Consider the following 18323-nt stretch of genomic DNA (forward strand, 5'->3'; position numbering starts at 1 on the left):
ATAGCTTCTAACGACCACCCTCCCATAGGACAGCTACCTCAAGTCATCATGGACTGGAAAGAATTTGAAGTTACTTGGACAATACCATTGCCATGTAAGAGGATGGAGAAGATAAACAGGAGAAGATCGTACATAAGTTCGAAACCAGTCGATGAAATTAGGTCCTCTGTTTATCCCACGCCGTCGCATCGCAACTAGTTGCTTGTTCGTAGGTTGTTGTTTAGACCTCTAATTCTGCTTGTCGAACTCACTGTACAGAAAAAGCGGGTAAGGACTAGACCAACATGACTAAGGACCTGAATAATACGGGCAACACTTACATGAAATACGGTTCCATCTCTTCCATATTGGTATACATGTAGAGCAAAGCAGAAGTTCGTTCTTCTTGAGTATGTAGTAGGGCGTGCTGCTACTACTGGAAGTTGTGCCCCTCCATTGAAATATTTTGAGGTCACTGGTAGGAGGATTGTCATCCACATTGTAACGTATTGTAGGAGCATTGACATTGTGTTCGTCCACAAAATATACACTGGAGAAATATGATATCTCCTTAAGTGAAAATGCTTCGGCAATGCAACCTTCTACTCTTGCCTTATTGCCCACCATTGCTCTAAGATATTTGAGGGCCCTTTCAATGTGATACATCCACTTATACTGCACAGGGCCGCCAACCTTTGCTTCATAAGGAAGATGAACAAGAAGATGCTGCATCGGATTAAAAAACCCTGGAGGAAATATCTTTTCCAATTTACATATAAGCACCGGTATCTCTTTCTCCAACTTCTCCATCATAGCTTTCTTGATTTCTTTAGCACAAAGCTGTCTATAGAAATAGCTTAGCTCAGCCAGCGCTTTCCACACATCATCATCAAGGTAACCAAGAAACATCACAGGTAGGAGCCTTTCCACGAAACATCAAGGTAACCAAGTTGTCGTAAGCTTCAATTCCTTTCCACAGCTCTTGCAACTCTTCAATCAAGGGTTTCAGCATCACGTTGAGTTTTGGTCCAGGATGTTCTGGACCTGGTATGACGAGGCAGAGAAACATAAATTCATACTTCATGCAAAGAGATGGAGGAAGATTGTACGGAATAGCAAACACGGGCCAACAGGAGTAGGACGCAGCAGTTTGACCAAAAGGTCTGAAGCCATCAGTCGCTAGCCCAATGCGAACATTTCTCGCATCCTTAGCAAACTTTGGATCAAAACTATCTAGAGCCTTCCACGCATCTCCATCTGAAGGGTGCACCATCACTTCATTGTTCTCCTGCTCACCTTCTTTGTGCCACCGCATGTGCATGGCCATTCTTCTTGAGAGAAACAGTCGTTTCAGTCGAGGTGTAATGGGCATGTAACGAAGTTGCTTATGTGCAACCTCCGTTGTCACCGTTTCACCGTCATCATTTACGACCTCGATGTACCTCGCTTTGCCACATTTCAAGCACTTCTGCTCTCTCTTGTGCTCCTTCCAGAAAAGCATGCAGTTATCTGGACAGATATCAATCTTCCGATAACGCATACCGAGCCCTTTCAGTAGTTTCTTGGATTGATACATGTCTTTTGGCAGCATATGAGGCTGCGGAAGGACATCCCCAAATAATTTCATGAGCTCGTTGTAGCAATTGTTGGAGAAAAAAAACTTGGACTTAATAGCCATGAGCCGGGTCACGAAAGCGAGTAAGGTCACTTTCGTGTGTTCATGTAATGGCTCTTCTGAAGCTTTCAGGAGCCTGAAGAACTCAGTAACCTCCGGCGTTGGCTCATCCTCACTGTTCAGGTTGAATTCTAGCTGCATCTCGTCAAGCATCTCGTCCATCCTATCAATGCCCTCCCAATCATTCTCCTCCTCTTCTACTGCAACTGTACTGTATTTCTCGCCATGAAACACCCATGTTTCATAATCTGGCACGAAACCATTGCGACATAGTTGTTTGCTCACTGTGAACTTGTCAAACAGTTTCGCGTTCTGACATTTACATGGACACCGAATCTTATCGATAGTTGACAAAGAGAAGGCACGATTGATAAAATCATTACTCTTAGCTATCCATTCATCTGAGTGAGCCTGATTTCTATTCCAACCATCATACATCCACCGGCGATCATCACCCATACTTGCTGTGCCGGTGGAGGGAATCCTAATTTGATGAAAATTTGAACCCTTACTGCGTAAATGCTCACTGTGAACTCGTCAAACAATCAACTCCGCCTATTTTTGTTCAATGAGCTCTCAACAACTGCTTTCTTGTTTCAGTCCCAACAAAATTCCTCTAAAACCCCTATCACACAAACAATGTAGAAGCCATGACGCAATTTACAATTCAAAGTTTAGCTAGTACTGACAGTTCAATGCAATTTACAAGTTCAAGTTTTATCAAGAAGACTTACCTTCGATTCTCTAAAGCCGACGGGCAGAGGTGGCAATGCGTGCGTGGGGGCGGGCGGCACCGGCGGCGACGCTGGAGGCCGGGCGCGGGGAGGGCGCAGACGTCGTGGGCGGGTGCTGGCGGGTGAGGCGGCCGGCCTCCTGCGACAATGTTTGAATTACTAAAGGTTCATGTTCACCCTGAAAGTATTCCCAGTTGAAGTTTCAATCATTTATAAGCTCTGATTTCTCAATTTTTTATCCCTCTATTATAATCAACATGAGTTATTTTCCTTTGCTATTACTTTTCCTTTGTGCAGAAAGCTATCTTGTGAATAAACGGACATAATTAACATGAGTTCTCAGCATTTGTTAATGCAAAGATCCTGGCATTGATCAGTGGTGAAATATTCATACTATCAAATGATTACAGGGTTAATATTATGCTGTTTGTGATTTTTCATGTGTGCTAGATGTGAAATTGATCACATGTTCAAGAATGTGTACACAGTTCATTCTAGAAGAAGAAATAGATAACCTGGGTTGCGCTGGTTGAGGCGCTTGACGGCGACGGCGACGCGGTCCACCTTGCCGTCGGCAGCGGGGAAGGAGCCCGGTCCCGAACCTGCCCTCGCCAAGCTTCTGCGCGCGGCTCAAGTCGCCTGCCCGCGGTGGAGGCCAGGGCCGGAGGGCGAGGCGGCCAGCGGCGGCGGCGGCAGCAGCGCTGGAGGCCGGGGGAGGGCGTGGGGAGGCCGGGGCGGGCAGGCAAGGCGGCCGGCGGCGGCGGTGCTGGAGGGCACGCGGGGAGGGCGGTGCAGGCCGGGGCGGGGGAGGTGGCGGCAGCAGCGCTGGAGGGCGGGGGAGGGCGCGGGGAGGCCGGGGCGGGCGGGTGAGGCGGCGGCGGCGCTGGAGGGCACGCGCGGGGAGGGCGGGGCAGGCCGCGGCAGGCGGGGGAGGTGGCGGCTGCGGCGCTGGAGGGCGGGGGAGGGCGGGCGAGGTGGCCGGCGGCTGCGGCGCTGGAGGGCTACCGCGGGGAGGGCGGTGCAGGCCGGGACGGGCGGGGGAGGTGGTGGCGGCGGCGGCGCTGGAGGGCGGGGGAGGGCGCGCGGGGGGAGGGCGGTGCAGGCCGGGGCGGCGGGGGAGGTGGCGGCGGCGGCGCTGGAGGGCGGGGCAGGGTGCGGGGAGGCCGGGGCGGGCGGGCGAGGCGGCGACGGTGCTGGAGGGCGCGCACGGGGAGGGCGGTGCAGGCCAAGGCGGGCAGGGGAGGTGGCGGCGGCCGGTGGTGAGCAGATGCGGATTCGACTGTTGGTGAGCGAGACAAACTGGTGGCGCGGGGGGGGGGGGGTTAATCCGCTTAATTTTCGGCGGCCCACCCAGCCGCCGAAAATTAAGCGCCAACTTTCGACGGCTGTTAGGAACCGCCGAAAATTAGGACAACAGTTGAAAATTAGGACAACAGTTCGGCAGTCAGAGTAATTTTCGGCGAGCACTCCATAAGCCGCCGAAAATTGTTCTAGCCGCCGAAAATGTTCCGATTTCCTATAGTGACCTCCCAAAAAAACAAAAAAAGGGATTTTCTTTGCGCAAGGCAGAATTTAAAACCCGGCTGGTTGGTACCTACTCGTTGACCAACCGTACTACTAGTGTGTTTGCATTTGTCAACTTTATGTTCATACATCAGGTGTCCTGTAACAACAATATTAACCAAAGCTCAAAATTTGGACCATAAAGTTATTTATAGATGTTTAGTAGAGTTAATATGAAGCTGAGTTGGATGTAATTTCATGGGAGACTGATCCTTCAACTCAAGGTAAGAACTCATACTTGTCAGCTTGTTTCAGTTCAGCCATTATACTCAAGGAAAGTGTAAATCATGCATTAAATTTGCCTGACCATATCAGTATAGTCATTGGCTGGTTAACGGTTAACCACACATATTTAGATGATGTAGAGTAGACGTTCATATCTTACAATGCAATGTGGTAGATCACAGCTCACATGTTTCTAATCTGTTTTTTTTTCCTTTTAGACCATCCTCTTCCTTGTTTCTTTTAATTTCCTACTATAACATTTCTCTATAGTCCCTTGTAGTGATTGTAGAGGGCTAAAACAGAGGCGGTTGTGTTGCAGGTTGTATTTGGAAAGCGCGTGAGTAGGTGACGTGGGGCAAGGTTAACGCTTAAATTATATGTGAAAAACTCTATTTTTCAAATTATCTGTGTTCTAGATTTTCTGGAGAATTTTTCAAATATTGCTGGTATATGTTCTTAATTTTCTAGAACTTTCTCTATTTTTCTAGGTAAAGAAAAACTCTATTCTCCTTTTATCTAATCTTTTTCCTTAATTATTTTTACTTTCTTCACCAGGCTCTTTTTTACTTTCTCTAATATTTCACTTGCGCGCGCCGGCTCAACGTCGCTCGGCCAAACGCGCAAGCCCAGGCGCTGGGCCCCCTATCCATATCTTCTCCCGCCGCACGCCAGTCGATAGCTGCAGCCGGACAACACCCGCACGCGCACCCCTGCCTTCCCGTCGCTCGCCCAACATCCCGCCGCCAGGAATCGCTGCAGCGCCCCTCGATCCCCTCCTGCAGCGCCACCTCCCAACGCGCACACCCGAGCCCGCGGTCCCGTGCCCCTGCTGCCGCACCTCGCGGCCTCCCCCACCAACGGAGCAGTGCGCTGGTCGATTCGCCGCGGCCGTCGCCCGTGCGGCCAAGCCGAGACCGCCATGAAGAACCACACGCCGAACTGCACCTGCCCCGCCCCTCCTCGATGCCGTCCCGCCGCCGGACCACCGCTGCCCACAGAGCAGAAGGAGAACATACCGTCGCTGCCACTTCCCAGCCAAGTTTCCGACCACCACGGTGCATTCCTGCTGCAAGTAAGGTATAAAATGGATGCCCCTCGTCGTCCTCTTTCAATTTCGCCGCTTCCCAAAGCTTCTTGCGCGATGAATCGTCCGGAATTCGAGCTACAGTACCCGCCGGGGCACTGTTTTATCAGGTTTAAGTCCTTGAAACAAGGTGTAAATTATAGATTGCACGTTTTAGCTCCTTTTCGGTTTTCTTGTTGAGGTACTAGTAGCGTGTTGTACCGTAGTTTGTTTTTTAATAATTTAATATAGTTTTAATTTTATTAATATCTATCTAAACTAGTTTTTGTAATTAAAAATAAATTAGAGTTCTACCTCGATTTTTATAATTTTTGTTAACCTTACTAAATATCAATTTAGATATATTTTTAATTTCAGTTCAACACGAACCATAAAGTTCATACTCTCACCAGTTCTCTTCTAATTAATTATTTAATTAGTGACTATATATAAAATTTAACTAAGTTTATCTCATCTTTACAACTATAAATTAATGAGTTAATTATATATTGGATATTTCTTTTAAATATTCTTAATCTATATATAGACAACTATGTATAAAATTTATTTAAGTTTATCTCATCTTTACAACTATAAATTATATGAGTTAATTATAATATTGGATATTTCTTTTAAATATCCTTTGTGTGTTTTTTCTTAGTCAAAATAAATTTATCTTATAGTTTCTTTTCGGTTATAATACAAATTTTCCAACAGTTGTATCTTTCCAACCATAGCTAGAAACGTTTTAGCGTTCTCGCGATCGTAGTTTTAAAGAAAAAGTCTAAATTACTCCCAGTAATTATTCATTTTACCCTCATACTATACCATTTGGTTCAAACTACCCCCTAATATAATTTGTCTTTTTCATTTCTCCATGCATAGGTGGAGTTTTAAATTGAAATTTTACAACATAATAGTACACACCATAACGCATGTTAGAAAAATAATTCATATTTTTTATCATTATTTTGATAGGTTAGGATATTTAATAAAAAATTAATCACTGGAGTCCAAAACTATATGAAAACTAATGAGAAAAAATTATAAAACTTTTTCTAAATATGTATTGTAATGTCCACTACTACCCTATAAAATTTGAAATTAAAATTCAACTTGTGTATGGAGAAACAAAAAAGATAAATTATATTATGAGGTAAAATAAACTAAATGACATAGTTTAGAAAGTAAATTAAACCATATAGTTTAAGGGGTTATCTAGCGGAGTAAATTGAACTGTTTCCTAGTTTTAAAATTTACTGTGCTCTTTCATTGTTTTTTTTTCTTTTTTGCATTTGGTTTGTTCTTTACTGTACTTGTTTGCTTGTGCCCGATGCTTGCCGCAAGTAGAAGGAACTTAGTTCGAGAACTTCCAAGAGCAAAAGTTTGAAGAATCTAAGCAGTACGAAGCTCAACGGATCTCAAAACTGAGCATTATTCGGTGAATTAATCATGTCTAACAGTCCAAGCAAATGAATGGGGTGATACAAAGCCATATACGTGTAACGTCGGCATCAAATCTCCTCCGCCGAAATGCTTTCTAGCTGAGCAACTAAATAAAAATGGATAATAACGAGTAGCTAAAACAGAGGACAAGTCTGATACATTCCTTCGAATGGAATGTCAGGAACAGCTGCTTCCGATTTACTTGTCGCTCACAAGGGGGCTGTAAATAGGGTACCACATTTTGCGAGCGACGTAGTCCACCGTTTCGGACTGTCAACAACACGATAAACTTAGTTCAGACACTGCCGCAGGCTTGAACTATAGGAATGTGACATTAATTTCTGTGTAGATGGTACCTCTGACATGCTCCCAAGCTCCCTAGGACCCACATCGCAGCACCCCTCAGCAAGGTCTTCAGCAACAGCGGCACGGACAACTGCTGCGCCGACCTGTGCAGTGATGTGCCTGATACTGCAGTGTTTGGTGGATGTCAGTCAATCGTTAGTCGAAATGGACATGGAGTTCATATTACAATGACTAATAAGAAAGGATTGGATGGATGTGCCGGCATGCTGTAGCTGATGAAGCTAACCTGGAGACTGAAGGGAAGAGGATTCCTTTTCGAATTTCATCATCTGTGATGTATGATGCCAGGCTGCATTGCAAAAATAAGCAGATGTTTATCTAGGTTATTGTTCCTCAAGAAAAACAAAAGAATGATTCAAATCAGATTAGACGTTTGTGGAACCAGTATAGTTGATATCTTATGCCAATGGAACTTCAGCAAAGCTAAATGCGGGGGCACCTAATCTGGTGGGCCAACTATATATTTTTTATCAAGCAAGACTTACCACTCAGCTGCTGCTTGAAGCATGCCATCTGAAATATGCCGCGCACCTGAAAGGAGAGCTCCTAAACCAATCCTGAATATGACCAAACTTCCATCAGTACAACTCAAAAACCAAATACTTGTGTAGGAGAGGTGAGAGTTTATCGTACCCAGGAAACAGATACATGTTGTTTGCTTGATTAGCATAACCTGTGTTACCATTTCCTATGAAATCAAAACTTCAGCACCAGTGAAAATCTACTAGAAATTATTGCTATAGAACAATGCAAAAGAGAGTAGGCAGGAATTACCTAAAGAAACGTTACTGAAAGGGCTACCACTAGCAAATATTGCATTCTCTCCAACATGCTTGAATACATCATCAGGAGTACACTCAGCTGTAATGTAATGAGAGAGGACCAAAGTTAGCGCTTCATCTTCAGGTTCCTTTAAAAAGAAAAGCATCTCATCCTTGGGTTTCCTCAAATTATCTGTGAGTGGGCTGAGCACAAACCTTTAGTAGTTGGGTTGGACATTGCAAAAACTGCAGGGCGAGGGGAATCAGATTCTTTCATAGCCTTGAGAACCTGATTACATATGGAGTACTCAATTGTAAAAATATGATCACTTGGGAGTACAATTTGGCATTTCCCAATATGGTCTTATACACAAAAGAGAATGAGTGAAGCTTTGATGCTCAATTACAGTTGAACAATTTAACTAGGAGTATTCTGAATGGTGAAAGTTCATAACAAAAAAAAAATCGAGTACTTCACTTCAGTGGTGATGGTGCCCAACACTTTGATCAAGCAACATTATCAAACAATGGTAGACTAGATTAGGCAAGCAAACATCTCACAACAGCTAAACCACAATTTCTGTTCTGCTGCTGTGGAATTGTCAACAAAGTTCAGATATATTGGTCAAGATGACTCGTAGTCCCTTCACTAGTTAGGCCTGACAAATCTGCCTATATGAGAAAGGTATATACTTGAAACTGTTTTTTGGTCCATGAGATCATTCATGAATCATATTCAATCAGTCTAAAACGGGAACCTTCAAAACTATAAGTCTATAAGATTGACTAGATCTTTTAACTTACGCAGTCATTCACTGGCATAATAAGAATGCAGGTTATTGTACTGGGAATATTTTCTAGATTCATAAAACAGCTAAGATCACAGTCCTTAACCAAACTTAAATGGATAATCTAGTGCTAATAATAAGCACCTATACTGAGGACTGCTAAATCAGGATTGGTAAGATAGGAGAAAAGGTATTCCTTAACTTGTTGCGGAATCCTGAAAGAAGTAGGTCATCGGATACTTAAGCTTACCTCCTCATTAAATATGGCCCCAACTCCAGATAGTCCTAAAAGCACATGAGGTTTTACTTTCTTGACCTAACGATTATCAAACTGAATTAGTCCAAGCACAACAAGACTAGCTTGTAGGAAATAATCTAATATATTATTTTCAAAGCTCCAGCAGCTGAAAATGTAACTGTCATGGTGGGACTCCGGTATAGCAGGCGCAGCAAATCAAGGAAGGAGTCCTAGTCGGTTTGGTTAGATAAGATTGATTCGGTTAGAGTTTGTTTCCTTTGTGTGTTTCCAGGCTTGGCATATATAAGCCCTGACCTGTGATTAGTTTGCATCTAAGATTGTATCAAAACATTGGCCTGGGCTCCTGCCTCCTTGCCGCGCCGAGAGCTTCAGCCATAGCTCCGGCGCGTCGCCGAGGTCCAGGGCCACGGCCGCCTACTTCCTTTGAATACAATCTCCGCAACATTCCAAGTACCAACTCTCATACGTCCCTAGCCCGTGACATCTTGGTATCAGGAGTCTCTGGTTCCGTGTCCATGGGGGAAGACGGCGAGAAGAACTCCCTAGAGACGACCGTCGACGAGATGCTCACCACTCTCACCGACCTCGCCGCCAAGGTCTCCGAACTCGCCGCGCAGACCGCCTCCCTCAAACCCTTGCTTCCGCTGGTCAAACATCTTGATGGCTTGCCGGACAAGGTTACCACTCTCCAGGCGGCAGCGTTCGAGGGCTCGAATCAGATCGCCGCCCTGAGCCTCGCCGTCTCCCGCCTGGAGAAAGCGCACCGCGGCGAGAAGGAATCGGCGCTGGAGGACAACTTCGCCTCCGCGTCGGGCCCGCCTCCGCTCCGCGAGACGCCCCCACTGCTCCGCCGGGACCTCGACGACGACGGCGACGATGACCCTCGCTTCCACCCGCGCGCCCGCATCGAGTTCCCAACCTTCGACGGCAAGGAAGATCCACTACCATGGCCGAATAGATGCGAAACGTTTTTCCGGTGCCAACACACACCGGAACGCCGTCGCGTTCCCTACGCGTCCCTGCATCTCACGGGGACCGCCCAGCTGTGGTACAATCGCCTGGAGCTGACGTCGGGCACGCCGTCGTGGTGCCGTTTCGCACAGTTGGTGCAGCAGCGTTTCGGCCCGCCCATGACGGACAGCCCGATCGGCGAAATCATGATGCTCCGCCGGGACGGCACCGTGGACGACTACACCGACAAGTTCCTCACCCTCGCGTGCCGCGACGCCGACCTGACGGAAGCGCAGCTAGTCCAGATGTACACCGCCGGCCTCGTCAACCCCCTCAAGACGGATGTCGCGCTACGCCGACCCTCCTCGCTCGACGACGCCATCATGCTCGCCAGGGCGTACGAGCAGCGGCTGCATCTGTCGTCGACCGACCCCGGCAACACTAGGAACGCACGTTCCTCGTTCCGAGCTCCGTCGGCGGCGACCACGACATCACCCACGCCGTCGGCAACGGCCCGCGACACGGCGTCCTCGGCGCCAGCAGGCTCGGGCAAGGCCACGTCGCTCACGTCCACCCTGCCTCGCCGACGCCTATCTCCAGCCGAGATGACGCAGCGCCGAGCGGAAGGCCTGTGCTACAATTGTGACGAGAAGTTCGTCACAGGTCACCGCTGCAAGAAACTCTTCGTCATTGAGATCGTGGGGTTCGTTGACGAGGACACGTACCCAACAGCGGCCACCATCTCCGCCACCGACGACATGCCGGGCATCTCCCTCCACGCGATCACCGGCGTTCGGGCTCGCGGCTGCCAGACCATGAAGGTGCTCGTGTCCATCGGCACCACGAAGGGGATCGCTCTGCTCGACTCAGGCTCCTCTCACAACTTCATCGACGTCAACATGGCGCGGCGTGCGGGCGTTCCACTCCACCCGTGCCCGAACCTTTCGGTCACCGTGGCGAATGGTGACCGCGTGGCATCTCCGGGCAAGGCTACATCGCAGCACATCGACATCAAGGGGGAGGCGTTCGACATCGACCTTTACGCTCTCCCCTTGGGCGACTACGACATGGTTCTCGGGGTCCAATGGCTGGGCACCCTCGGGCCGATCTTGTGGGACTTCGCGAAGCACACGCTGTGCTTCACTCGTGCTGGGAAGCGGGTCTCGTGGATCGGTACCGACACCACACCAGGCCTGGCGTCCGCTGCTCTGATGAGTCGTGACGGCGATCTTCTCGACACCCTCCTGGAGGAATTCGACTCCCTCTTCGCCGAGCCCCAAGGCCTTCCCCCGGAGCGTCATCTATGCCACCGCATCCGCCTCAAGCAAGGCGCAGGAGCCATCGCCGTTCGGCCGTACCGCTACGCCCACGCCCAAAAAGACGAGCTCGAGCGGCAGTGTGACGAGATGCTACGCCTGGGCATCATTCGGCACAGTACATCGGCATTCTCGTCCCCGGCGTTACTGATCCGCAAGCGCGACGGAACATGGCGCTTCTGTGTGGACTACCGGGCACTCAACGACGCCACAATCAAAGACAAGTTCCCGATCCCGGTGGTGGAGGAGCTCTTGGACGAGCTGCGTGGCGCAAGATTCTTCACCAAGCTGGACATGCGTTCCGGTTATCATCAAGTACTCGTGCACCCCGACGACGTCGAGAAGACGGCGTTCAGAACGCATCAAGGCCTGTTCGAGTTCCTAGTGATGCCGTTTGGCCTCACCAATGCACCGGCGACATTCCAGGCTATGATGAACGACATCCTCCTGCCGTACCTACGTCGGTTCGTGCTTGTCTTCTTCGATGATATACTCATTTACAGCTCATCGTGGTCGGATCACCTCCGCCACGTTCGTACGGTTCTTCGCACATTACAGGATCATCAACTCTTCCTCAAGCGCTCCAAGTGCGCGTTCGGCCTGTCCTCGGTGGCGTACCTAGGCCACGTCATCTCGGAACGTGGCGTGTCCGTCGACGAACAGAAGGTGGAGGCGGTGCTATCCTGGCCGATTCCTGCTTCAGCCCGTGCCGTTCGGGGTTTCCTCGGCTTGGCGGGCTACTACAGGCGCTTCATCCGCGACTACGGCGCCATCGCCGCCCCGCTCACGGCATTGCTCAAGAAGGATGGTTTCCGCTGGAACGAGGACGCGGAACGCGCGTTCCGGGCCTTGCAGCGCGCCTTAACGGCGGCGCCCGTCCTGCAGTTACCGAACTTCGACCACGACTTCATCGTCGAATGCGACGCATCGGGCTCGGGCTTCGGCGCGGTACTACATCAAGGGGGCGGGCCGGTGGCTTTCTTCAGCAAGCCAATCGCCCTACGCCACGCCAAGCTTGCAGCTTATGAACGGGAGCTGATCAGTCTAGTGCAAGCGATTCGTCACTGGAGGCCGTATCTATGGGGTCGGCGCTTCATCGTGCGCACGGATCATCGGAGTCTGCGGTTCCTTTTGGATCAGCGCCTGACAACAATACCCCAGCATCAATGGGTGAGTAAGCTTTTGGGGTTCGACTTCGTGGTGGAGTACAAACCCGGTGCCTTGAACGTGGTCGCCGATGCTTTATCTCGGCGCAATGAACATGAGGGGAAGCTAGCAGCATTGTCTGGGCCCACATTCACCGTGTTTGACCAGGTTCGCCAAGAAATCAATGGAGATGCTGATCTTTCGTTACTGCGTGACGCCGTTCGTGGGGGCGTTAAGCCGGTGCAGTGGTCCGTGGTTGATGGCCTGATTCTGTTCAAGGGCCGCGTGTTCATCTCAGGATCGTCTGGTCTTCTTTCAAACATCCTGGAGGCTATCCATGGCATAGGACATGAAGGAGTGCACAAGACATTGCATCGCCTTAGAGCTGATTTCCATGTGACCAATGATCGCAAGGTCGTGCAAGATTTTGTGCGCGCATGTACAACTTGTCAGCGCCACAAGAGTGAACATTTGCAGCCTGGGGGTTTGCTGCAACCGCTAGAAGTTCCATCATCAGTATGGTCCGATGTGGCCATGGATTTCATTGAAGCTTTGCCCAAAGTCAATGGAAAATCCGTCATCTTGACAGTCATTGATCGTTTCTCCAAGGTAGCTCATTTCATTGCTCTTGCTCATCCATATACAGCAGTCTCAGTGGCACGGGTTTTCTTTTCAGAGGTGGTCCGTTTACATGGCATTCCTACCTCGATCGTAAGCGATCGCGATCCGGTGTTCACAAGCTCATTTTGGCGTGAGCTATTCAGATTATCTGGTGTGAAGTTGCAGTTCACTTCAGCCTTCCATCCGCAGTCTGATGGGCAATCCGAGGCAGCAAACAAGATCGTCTCCATGTATCTGAGGTGTCTCACAGGTGATCGGCCACGTAATTGGTTGGAATGGCTTCCGTGGGCAGAGTTTTGCTACAACTCGTCATATCAGCAGTCCCTAAAGACATCTCCCTTCCATGTGGTTTATGGTCGCCATCCTCCAACCATTCGTTCCTATGAGCAAGGGGACGCTCGCTTGCCGGCGGTAGACAAGGCGATGAGCGACCGGGATGAATTTCTTGCGGAGGTACGGGACCGTTTGGAGCAGGCTCAGCAACACTACAAGGCTGTCTATGATAAGCGTCATCGTCCAGTGGAGTATGCACCGGGACATTGGGTTTGGCTTCGATTGATGCATCGGCCTGCCGCTTCCCTGAATGTGCGAGGCCGTGGAAAGTTGGGGCCTCGTTTCTTTGGGCCGTATCAAATCTTGGAGCGCGTTGGTGATGTGGCGTACAAACTAGCTCTTCCAGTTGGCACTCGTATTCATGATGTCTTTCATGTTGGGCTACTCAAACCGTTTCATGGGGAACCGCCAGTGGTGATTCCAGCTTTACCACCGTTGCAGCATGGTCGTGTCGTTCCAGAGCCAGAAGCAGTGCTTAAGAGTCGGCTTGCTTGGGGCCATCTGGAGTTCTTGGTTCAGTGGAAGGGAGCTCCTGCAACAGAAACTTCCTGGGTTAACCGTGATGAGTTTCAGCGCTTATTTCCGAAGTTCCACCTCGAGGACGAGCTGCTTCTCCAGGAGGGGAGAGATGTCATGGTGGGACTCCGGTATAGCAGGCGCAGCAAATCAAGGAAGGAGTCCTAGTCGGTTTGGTTAGATAAGATTGATTCGGTTAGAGTTTGTTTCCTTTGTGTGTTTCCAGGCTTGGCATATATAAGCCCTGACCTGTGATTAGTTTGCATCTAAGATTGTATCAAAACATTGGCCTGGGCTCCTGCCTCCTTGCCGCGCCGAGAGCTTCAGCCATAGCTCCGGCGCGTCGCCGAGGTCCAGGGCCACGGCCGCCTACTTCCTTTGAATACAATCTCCGCAACATTCCAAGTACCAACTCTCATACGTCCCTAGCCCGTGACAGTAACCGTAAGAATCAAATTATCATACCACTTCAACAAGACTAGCTCCTTCATGGAGATCTGGGACCTCATCTGGGCCATAGCCTCTGGCAAAACGTGCTACAGCAGGATCCAGACCCTTCCTAGTTTTCGTAATAAGGCCCTACAAGGCACAACACAACAGGAGTGTATAAGTTAACAGCCTTTAGATTTCACATATAGCGGACCTTAATTAAAAAACATAGAAAATATTTTCTTGCCTAACTTACATCTTTGTCCAGAACCCAGAATTGATTATGTCCTTCACCAGTTCTATGGATCCCAGGCATCCTCAACATTGACTGTTTAGCCATGCTTAGCACACCTATCCCAGCACTGGATTCTAAAGAGGAATTAGAATGGACGAACCACACTTTTGACAACATACGGCACTGGGTACCATATAAAATAAACTGGAAAAATTCTAAGATACCTTCCAGCTCCCACAACGACTATCTTTTGATTTGTAAAATCCTGCAGAGGCCGGCCTTGTGCTCTAACAGCACCAAGTAGGCCAGCTAGAGCAACTCCAGCTGTCCCCTATTTTAGATAGGATGAGCCCATCAAACAATAAGATATAAATTTGAACGAACACAATCTTGCCAAATAAATTACATAATAACAAAATAGGAATCAAAGTACCTGTACATCATCATTGAACATGCAAAATCTGTTCCGATACCTCTGAAGAGTCTCAAAGGCCCATTTCATTTGGAAGTCTTCAAACTGTGTTTTTCTCACTTCAGAAAAGGAGCAACATTGAACTAGCAAATAGGATAACCTTAAACTTAAAGAGCACATACCTGCACAACTGCTTTAGGCCAACGTGCATGGACAGCCTCCATGAATTCATCTACAACGGCCAAGTATTCTTCTCCTTCCAACCGAGGTTGCCTTAGTCCTAAATCTAAGTAAATACCATTGCATAAGGTAGCAACAATGGATTTAGTTACTAACAAATACATCTTTTCTAAGCAAACAATATTCAGGTTTCCATTTAATCAAAGAAAACGTTATAGGTTGTAAAATCATGTCCTTACGAAAAAAAATGTTTAACAAATTCGGTTTAATGTATCCTACGTACATAGCTTGTCCTCCAGAAGCTTTTCATTATTTGTCCCCACATCAAGCATTATTGGAAGAACCTGCAAGTATTGGTGTATTTCCAGAGAGCAGGAAAATAAGAAAAAAGGAATGGCATAAATGGCAAGCTAGTGAATATAATTGATTTGTTCCAGTTGGCCGTGTTCTATAAAGTAAATGTAAAAGCAATTTATTTGTAGCTGATGCATGTTCATTCCAGAAAGACAGGTATTTCATACCTTTTGTGGGTTAATACCGGCAGCTGCAACATAAACATCAAGTTTACCAATAGGTATGCCTATCCCCTGAACACCAAGGTCACCTAAGCCTAGAATGCGACTCCCATCAGTCACAACTATCATGTCAACCTGAAAAGGTGTCAACCAATTGCGTGAAGGCAGGTCATAAAGGCAGAAATAGGATTAGTAATGCTGAATATTGTTTATATGGTCTCTAAACAGAAAGGTGTTAAGCAACCGAGAGTTTATCATGAAAGTAACAATAATGCAAGTTACTGTACAATTACTTCTAAGCATTGGCTCATGGCATGTTGAAAGGTCTAGGAAAGCACTAGCATCAATCAAATGTTATGATTCAGTTTCATATCTTTTTAACCGAATCGATACTCTAGAAGCAATACTTAAAAATAGTGCATTTAGACAGCAGTTTCAATTATACCTTCTCTGCTGGCCAGTTGTAAATCATCGACATCATCTCCCCCTTATCCTTTGCACTGAAATACATCCCGCGGGGTCGTCTGAACAGACCACTGTAATTCTCACAGACCAAGCCGACAGTGGGAGTGTATATTATCGGTGCAAAATCCTTGATATTGTCGATTAGCACCTGGCAAAAACAGAGCATATTATCACCGTACAAACACTCCAAATTAAGGGCGATCACCATTGCATCAGTTTTTTTTTAATCTATCTATCCAAACACGATACTGCAACACCGAGAGCTCACCCTGTAGTACAATGTCTCGTTCCGGTCGTGCAGCCTGTTGAGGATCCTCCACTTGGCCAGCGCGACGATGGAATCCGGCGCGCCCCGCGTGTTGTTCTCCAGCGACCGGAACGAGTTTACTGCAACAAAAAAAAAAAGCAAGCGCGGGAGCACGCATTTTCGCATCAGCAACGGCGGATTCCGACGCGAGCGGCCGAACGGCGGGAGGGGGGGGGGCTCACTGAATCGCTCGTACTGCTGCTCGAAGGACATGACCCGCGGCGGGAGCAGGCCCCGGAGGCCGAGGCGGTCGCGCTCCGTCATGGGGAACGCCGTGTCCTGCGCCCAAAACGGAAGGGAAGCCCAAAGTAAGATTAAGATGAAACCACATCAGAGCCCGCGCGCAATCGCGAGATCGGGGACGAGGGGACGCCGCGCGAGCGGATTGGCTGGCTGCCTACCTTGTTGTACCACGGGTCGTGGAGGATGTCGTTGCCGCGCTTGTGCACGATGCAGGGCCCCGGGACGGCGGCGCCGGCGCCCGCCTGGGGCGCGGACGACGACAGGAGCCGCCGGATCTGCGGCGACCGCCGCGCCGCCGAGCGCCACATCGCCGAGCGAGATTTCAGCCGACACGCTGCACGGCCGGGGGGCCGGACGCAACCAATGCTCGGCAGCTGCGTCCGGAGATGGTGGTGCGGTGGGGGTCTAAAATATGCTATTGACCCACCGGCATCTTCCAACGGGTATTTTAAGCTGGATGGAAAGGTCCAGCAATCTATAACCACGGGTACTAAAATCTCCTTTCTCCGTTTCAAAATTATAGGTCGTTTTTGCTTTGTTACAATTATAGATGATGTTACGCATTTAGATATTATATGTAGATATGTAATAATATTTATAAATCTAGAAAACCCAAAATGACTTATAATTTAGAATAGAGAGTATATTATTATAGACTTGCTAGCGTTTGGACATCCGATGAGAATTTTTCTATGGAATACTCCGTTACGACATCAAAATAAGATATGTGCAATATCAAAAATATGTAGGTGCAACACAGAAAAAATAAAAAAAACTAAGTAAGTCGTTTGACTCTCGGACACAAAAATTCCCGCCGGAACATGAACATCATGTTTCATGTAACATTCATCTTGAAACATGCGAAAATAATAATTGCAACATTGAAGATCAATTATCGAAACATTTGTCAAAGTGTCCGATGTTTCTTCCCCGGCCAAATGTCTATGTGTTAGTATTTCCGTTAATATTATCATCCGGTAATAAAACATTCGGCCTACGTTAATGTCTGGTAGTAACATCATTCGATACCAATATCTAGTTTTTTTTGTATCAGTTGATGTTACCACTTTATACTAAAAGGATCCTCTATGCATTACTCCCTCCGTTTCAAAATATAGGTCGTTTTGGCTTTTTTAGATTTATAATATTTGATATGCACCTAGATATAGCATATGTCTAGATATATAGCGAAATATATGAATCTAAAAAGTCAAAACGACCTACAATTTTGGAACGGAGAGAGCATTTTAAAAAAAATTAGCATATCTCTTCCCATCACAAGTGAGTGAGATAGTAAGGAGATATTGTGCGAGGCAAGAGGCCATGAGGCTGAATCTCCAAAGTCACACCCGCAAAGTTTGTGTTAAAAATTGTGACTTTGCCACATCGTGTGTGCCGAGTTTTAAATATTTTTTTATCTTTTTTTGATTTAGACTCGTACACTTTGGTACTGAGGAGAAACATTTGATGATAAAAATCGAAATTAGGTTTGACTTCGAAGTACTGGTCCAAAAACCGGGACTGAAACTGTTTCCAGTCGTGAGAGGGATTTTGAAGGGGACGCGTCGCCGTGCGTGCGGGCACCCGCGATGAGGGCAGGACAGGACAGGAGCACCCCAGTCGCGGAGGGGTCAGGTTTACCCGCCGTTTGACGGAAACAAAATTTCGGCCGAAATTTGCTAATTCCGAATGGAAAAGGATCTCAAATTCAAAAAACGAAATTTTGATGAATTCCGACCGAAATTTCGGTGATTTCGACCGATATTCGGTGATTTTCGACCGGAAAATTATGTAA

At 47.9% G+C, this 18323-nt stretch overlaps 3 protein-coding genes across 4 annotated transcripts; all 3 read right to left on the minus strand.

Moving 5' to 3' along the window:
* Nucleotides 1-143: 143 nt before the first annotated feature.
* Nucleotides 144-3097, minus strand: LOC120646269. The gene is made up of 4 exons (XM_039922918.1): nucleotides 2904-3097; nucleotides 2389-2527; nucleotides 321-2279; nucleotides 144-234 (listed from the first exon to the last, which is right to left on the minus strand). The coding sequence occupies exon 3, from the start codon at nucleotides 2111-2113 to the stop codon at nucleotides 869-871; it is 1245 nt and encodes a 414-aa protein (XP_039778852.1). The 5' UTR covers nucleotides 2114-2279; nucleotides 2389-2527; nucleotides 2904-3097; the 3' UTR covers nucleotides 144-234; nucleotides 321-868.
* LOC120645643 (vegetative cell wall protein gp1-like) lies at nucleotides 3019-4215 on the minus strand. The gene is made up of 3 exons (XM_039922413.1): nucleotides 4190-4215; nucleotides 4042-4051; nucleotides 3019-3687 (listed from the first exon to the last, which is right to left on the minus strand). Exons 1-3 carry the CDS (start codon nucleotides 4213-4215, stop codon nucleotides 3019-3021), a joined length of 705 nt encoding a protein of 234 aa, XP_039778347.1.
* Nucleotides 4216-6642: 2427 nt separating this feature from the next.
* On the minus strand, nucleotides 6643-16943 carry LOC120644448 (NAD-dependent malic enzyme 59 kDa isoform, mitochondrial-like). Of its 2 annotated transcripts, XM_039921074.1 has the most exons (19): nucleotides 16687-16943; nucleotides 16468-16564; nucleotides 16247-16365; nucleotides 15959-16126; nucleotides 15520-15648; nucleotides 15282-15342; nucleotides 15001-15104; nucleotides 14840-14923; nucleotides 14631-14737; nucleotides 14428-14533; nucleotides 14208-14321; nucleotides 8851-8916; nucleotides 8029-8101; nucleotides 7826-7912; nucleotides 7685-7739; nucleotides 7537-7608; nucleotides 7278-7340; nucleotides 7042-7156; nucleotides 6643-6955 (listed from the first exon to the last, which is right to left on the minus strand). In XM_039921074.1, exons 1-19 carry the CDS (start codon nucleotides 16834-16836, stop codon nucleotides 6884-6886), a joined length of 1842 nt encoding a protein of 613 aa, XP_039777008.1. In that variant the 5' UTR covers nucleotides 16837-16943; the 3' UTR covers nucleotides 6643-6883. The 2 variants fall into 2 exon arrangements, with proteins under 2 accessions (XP_039777008.1, XP_039777009.1); XM_039921075.1 differs by lacking the exon at nucleotides 8851-8916 and having other exon boundaries at nucleotides 16687-16939.
* Nucleotides 16944-18323: the final 1380 nt, after the last annotated feature.

The sequence above is a fragment of the Panicum virgatum genome, chromosome 8K (genome assembly GCF_016808335.1).
Source record: "Panicum virgatum strain AP13 chromosome 8K, P.virgatum_v5, whole genome shotgun sequence".
Classification (NCBI taxonomy): domain Eukaryota; kingdom Viridiplantae; phylum Streptophyta; class Magnoliopsida; order Poales; family Poaceae; genus Panicum; species Panicum virgatum.

Coding starts and splice junctions, on each gene's coding strand:
- LOC120646269 (XM_039922918.1), bottom strand. CDS start 2,113: ATGGGTGATGATCGCCGGTGGATGTATGATGGTTGGAATAGAAATCAG.
- LOC120645643 (XM_039922413.1), bottom strand. CDS start 4,215: ATGGCTGAACTGAAACAAGCTGACAA.
- LOC120644448 (XM_039921074.1), bottom strand. CDS start 16,836: ATGTGGCGCTCGGCGGCGCGGCGGTCGCCGCAGATCCGGCGGCTCCTG. Junction 16,366..16,467: donor GCAGCAGTACGAGCGATTCA/GTGAGCCCCCCC, acceptor TTTTTGTTGCAG/TAAACTCGTTCCGGTCGCTG. Junction 6,956..7,041: donor AGCTTGGGAGCATGTCAGAG/GTACCATCTACA, acceptor TGTTGTTGACAG/TCCGAAACGGTGGACTACGT.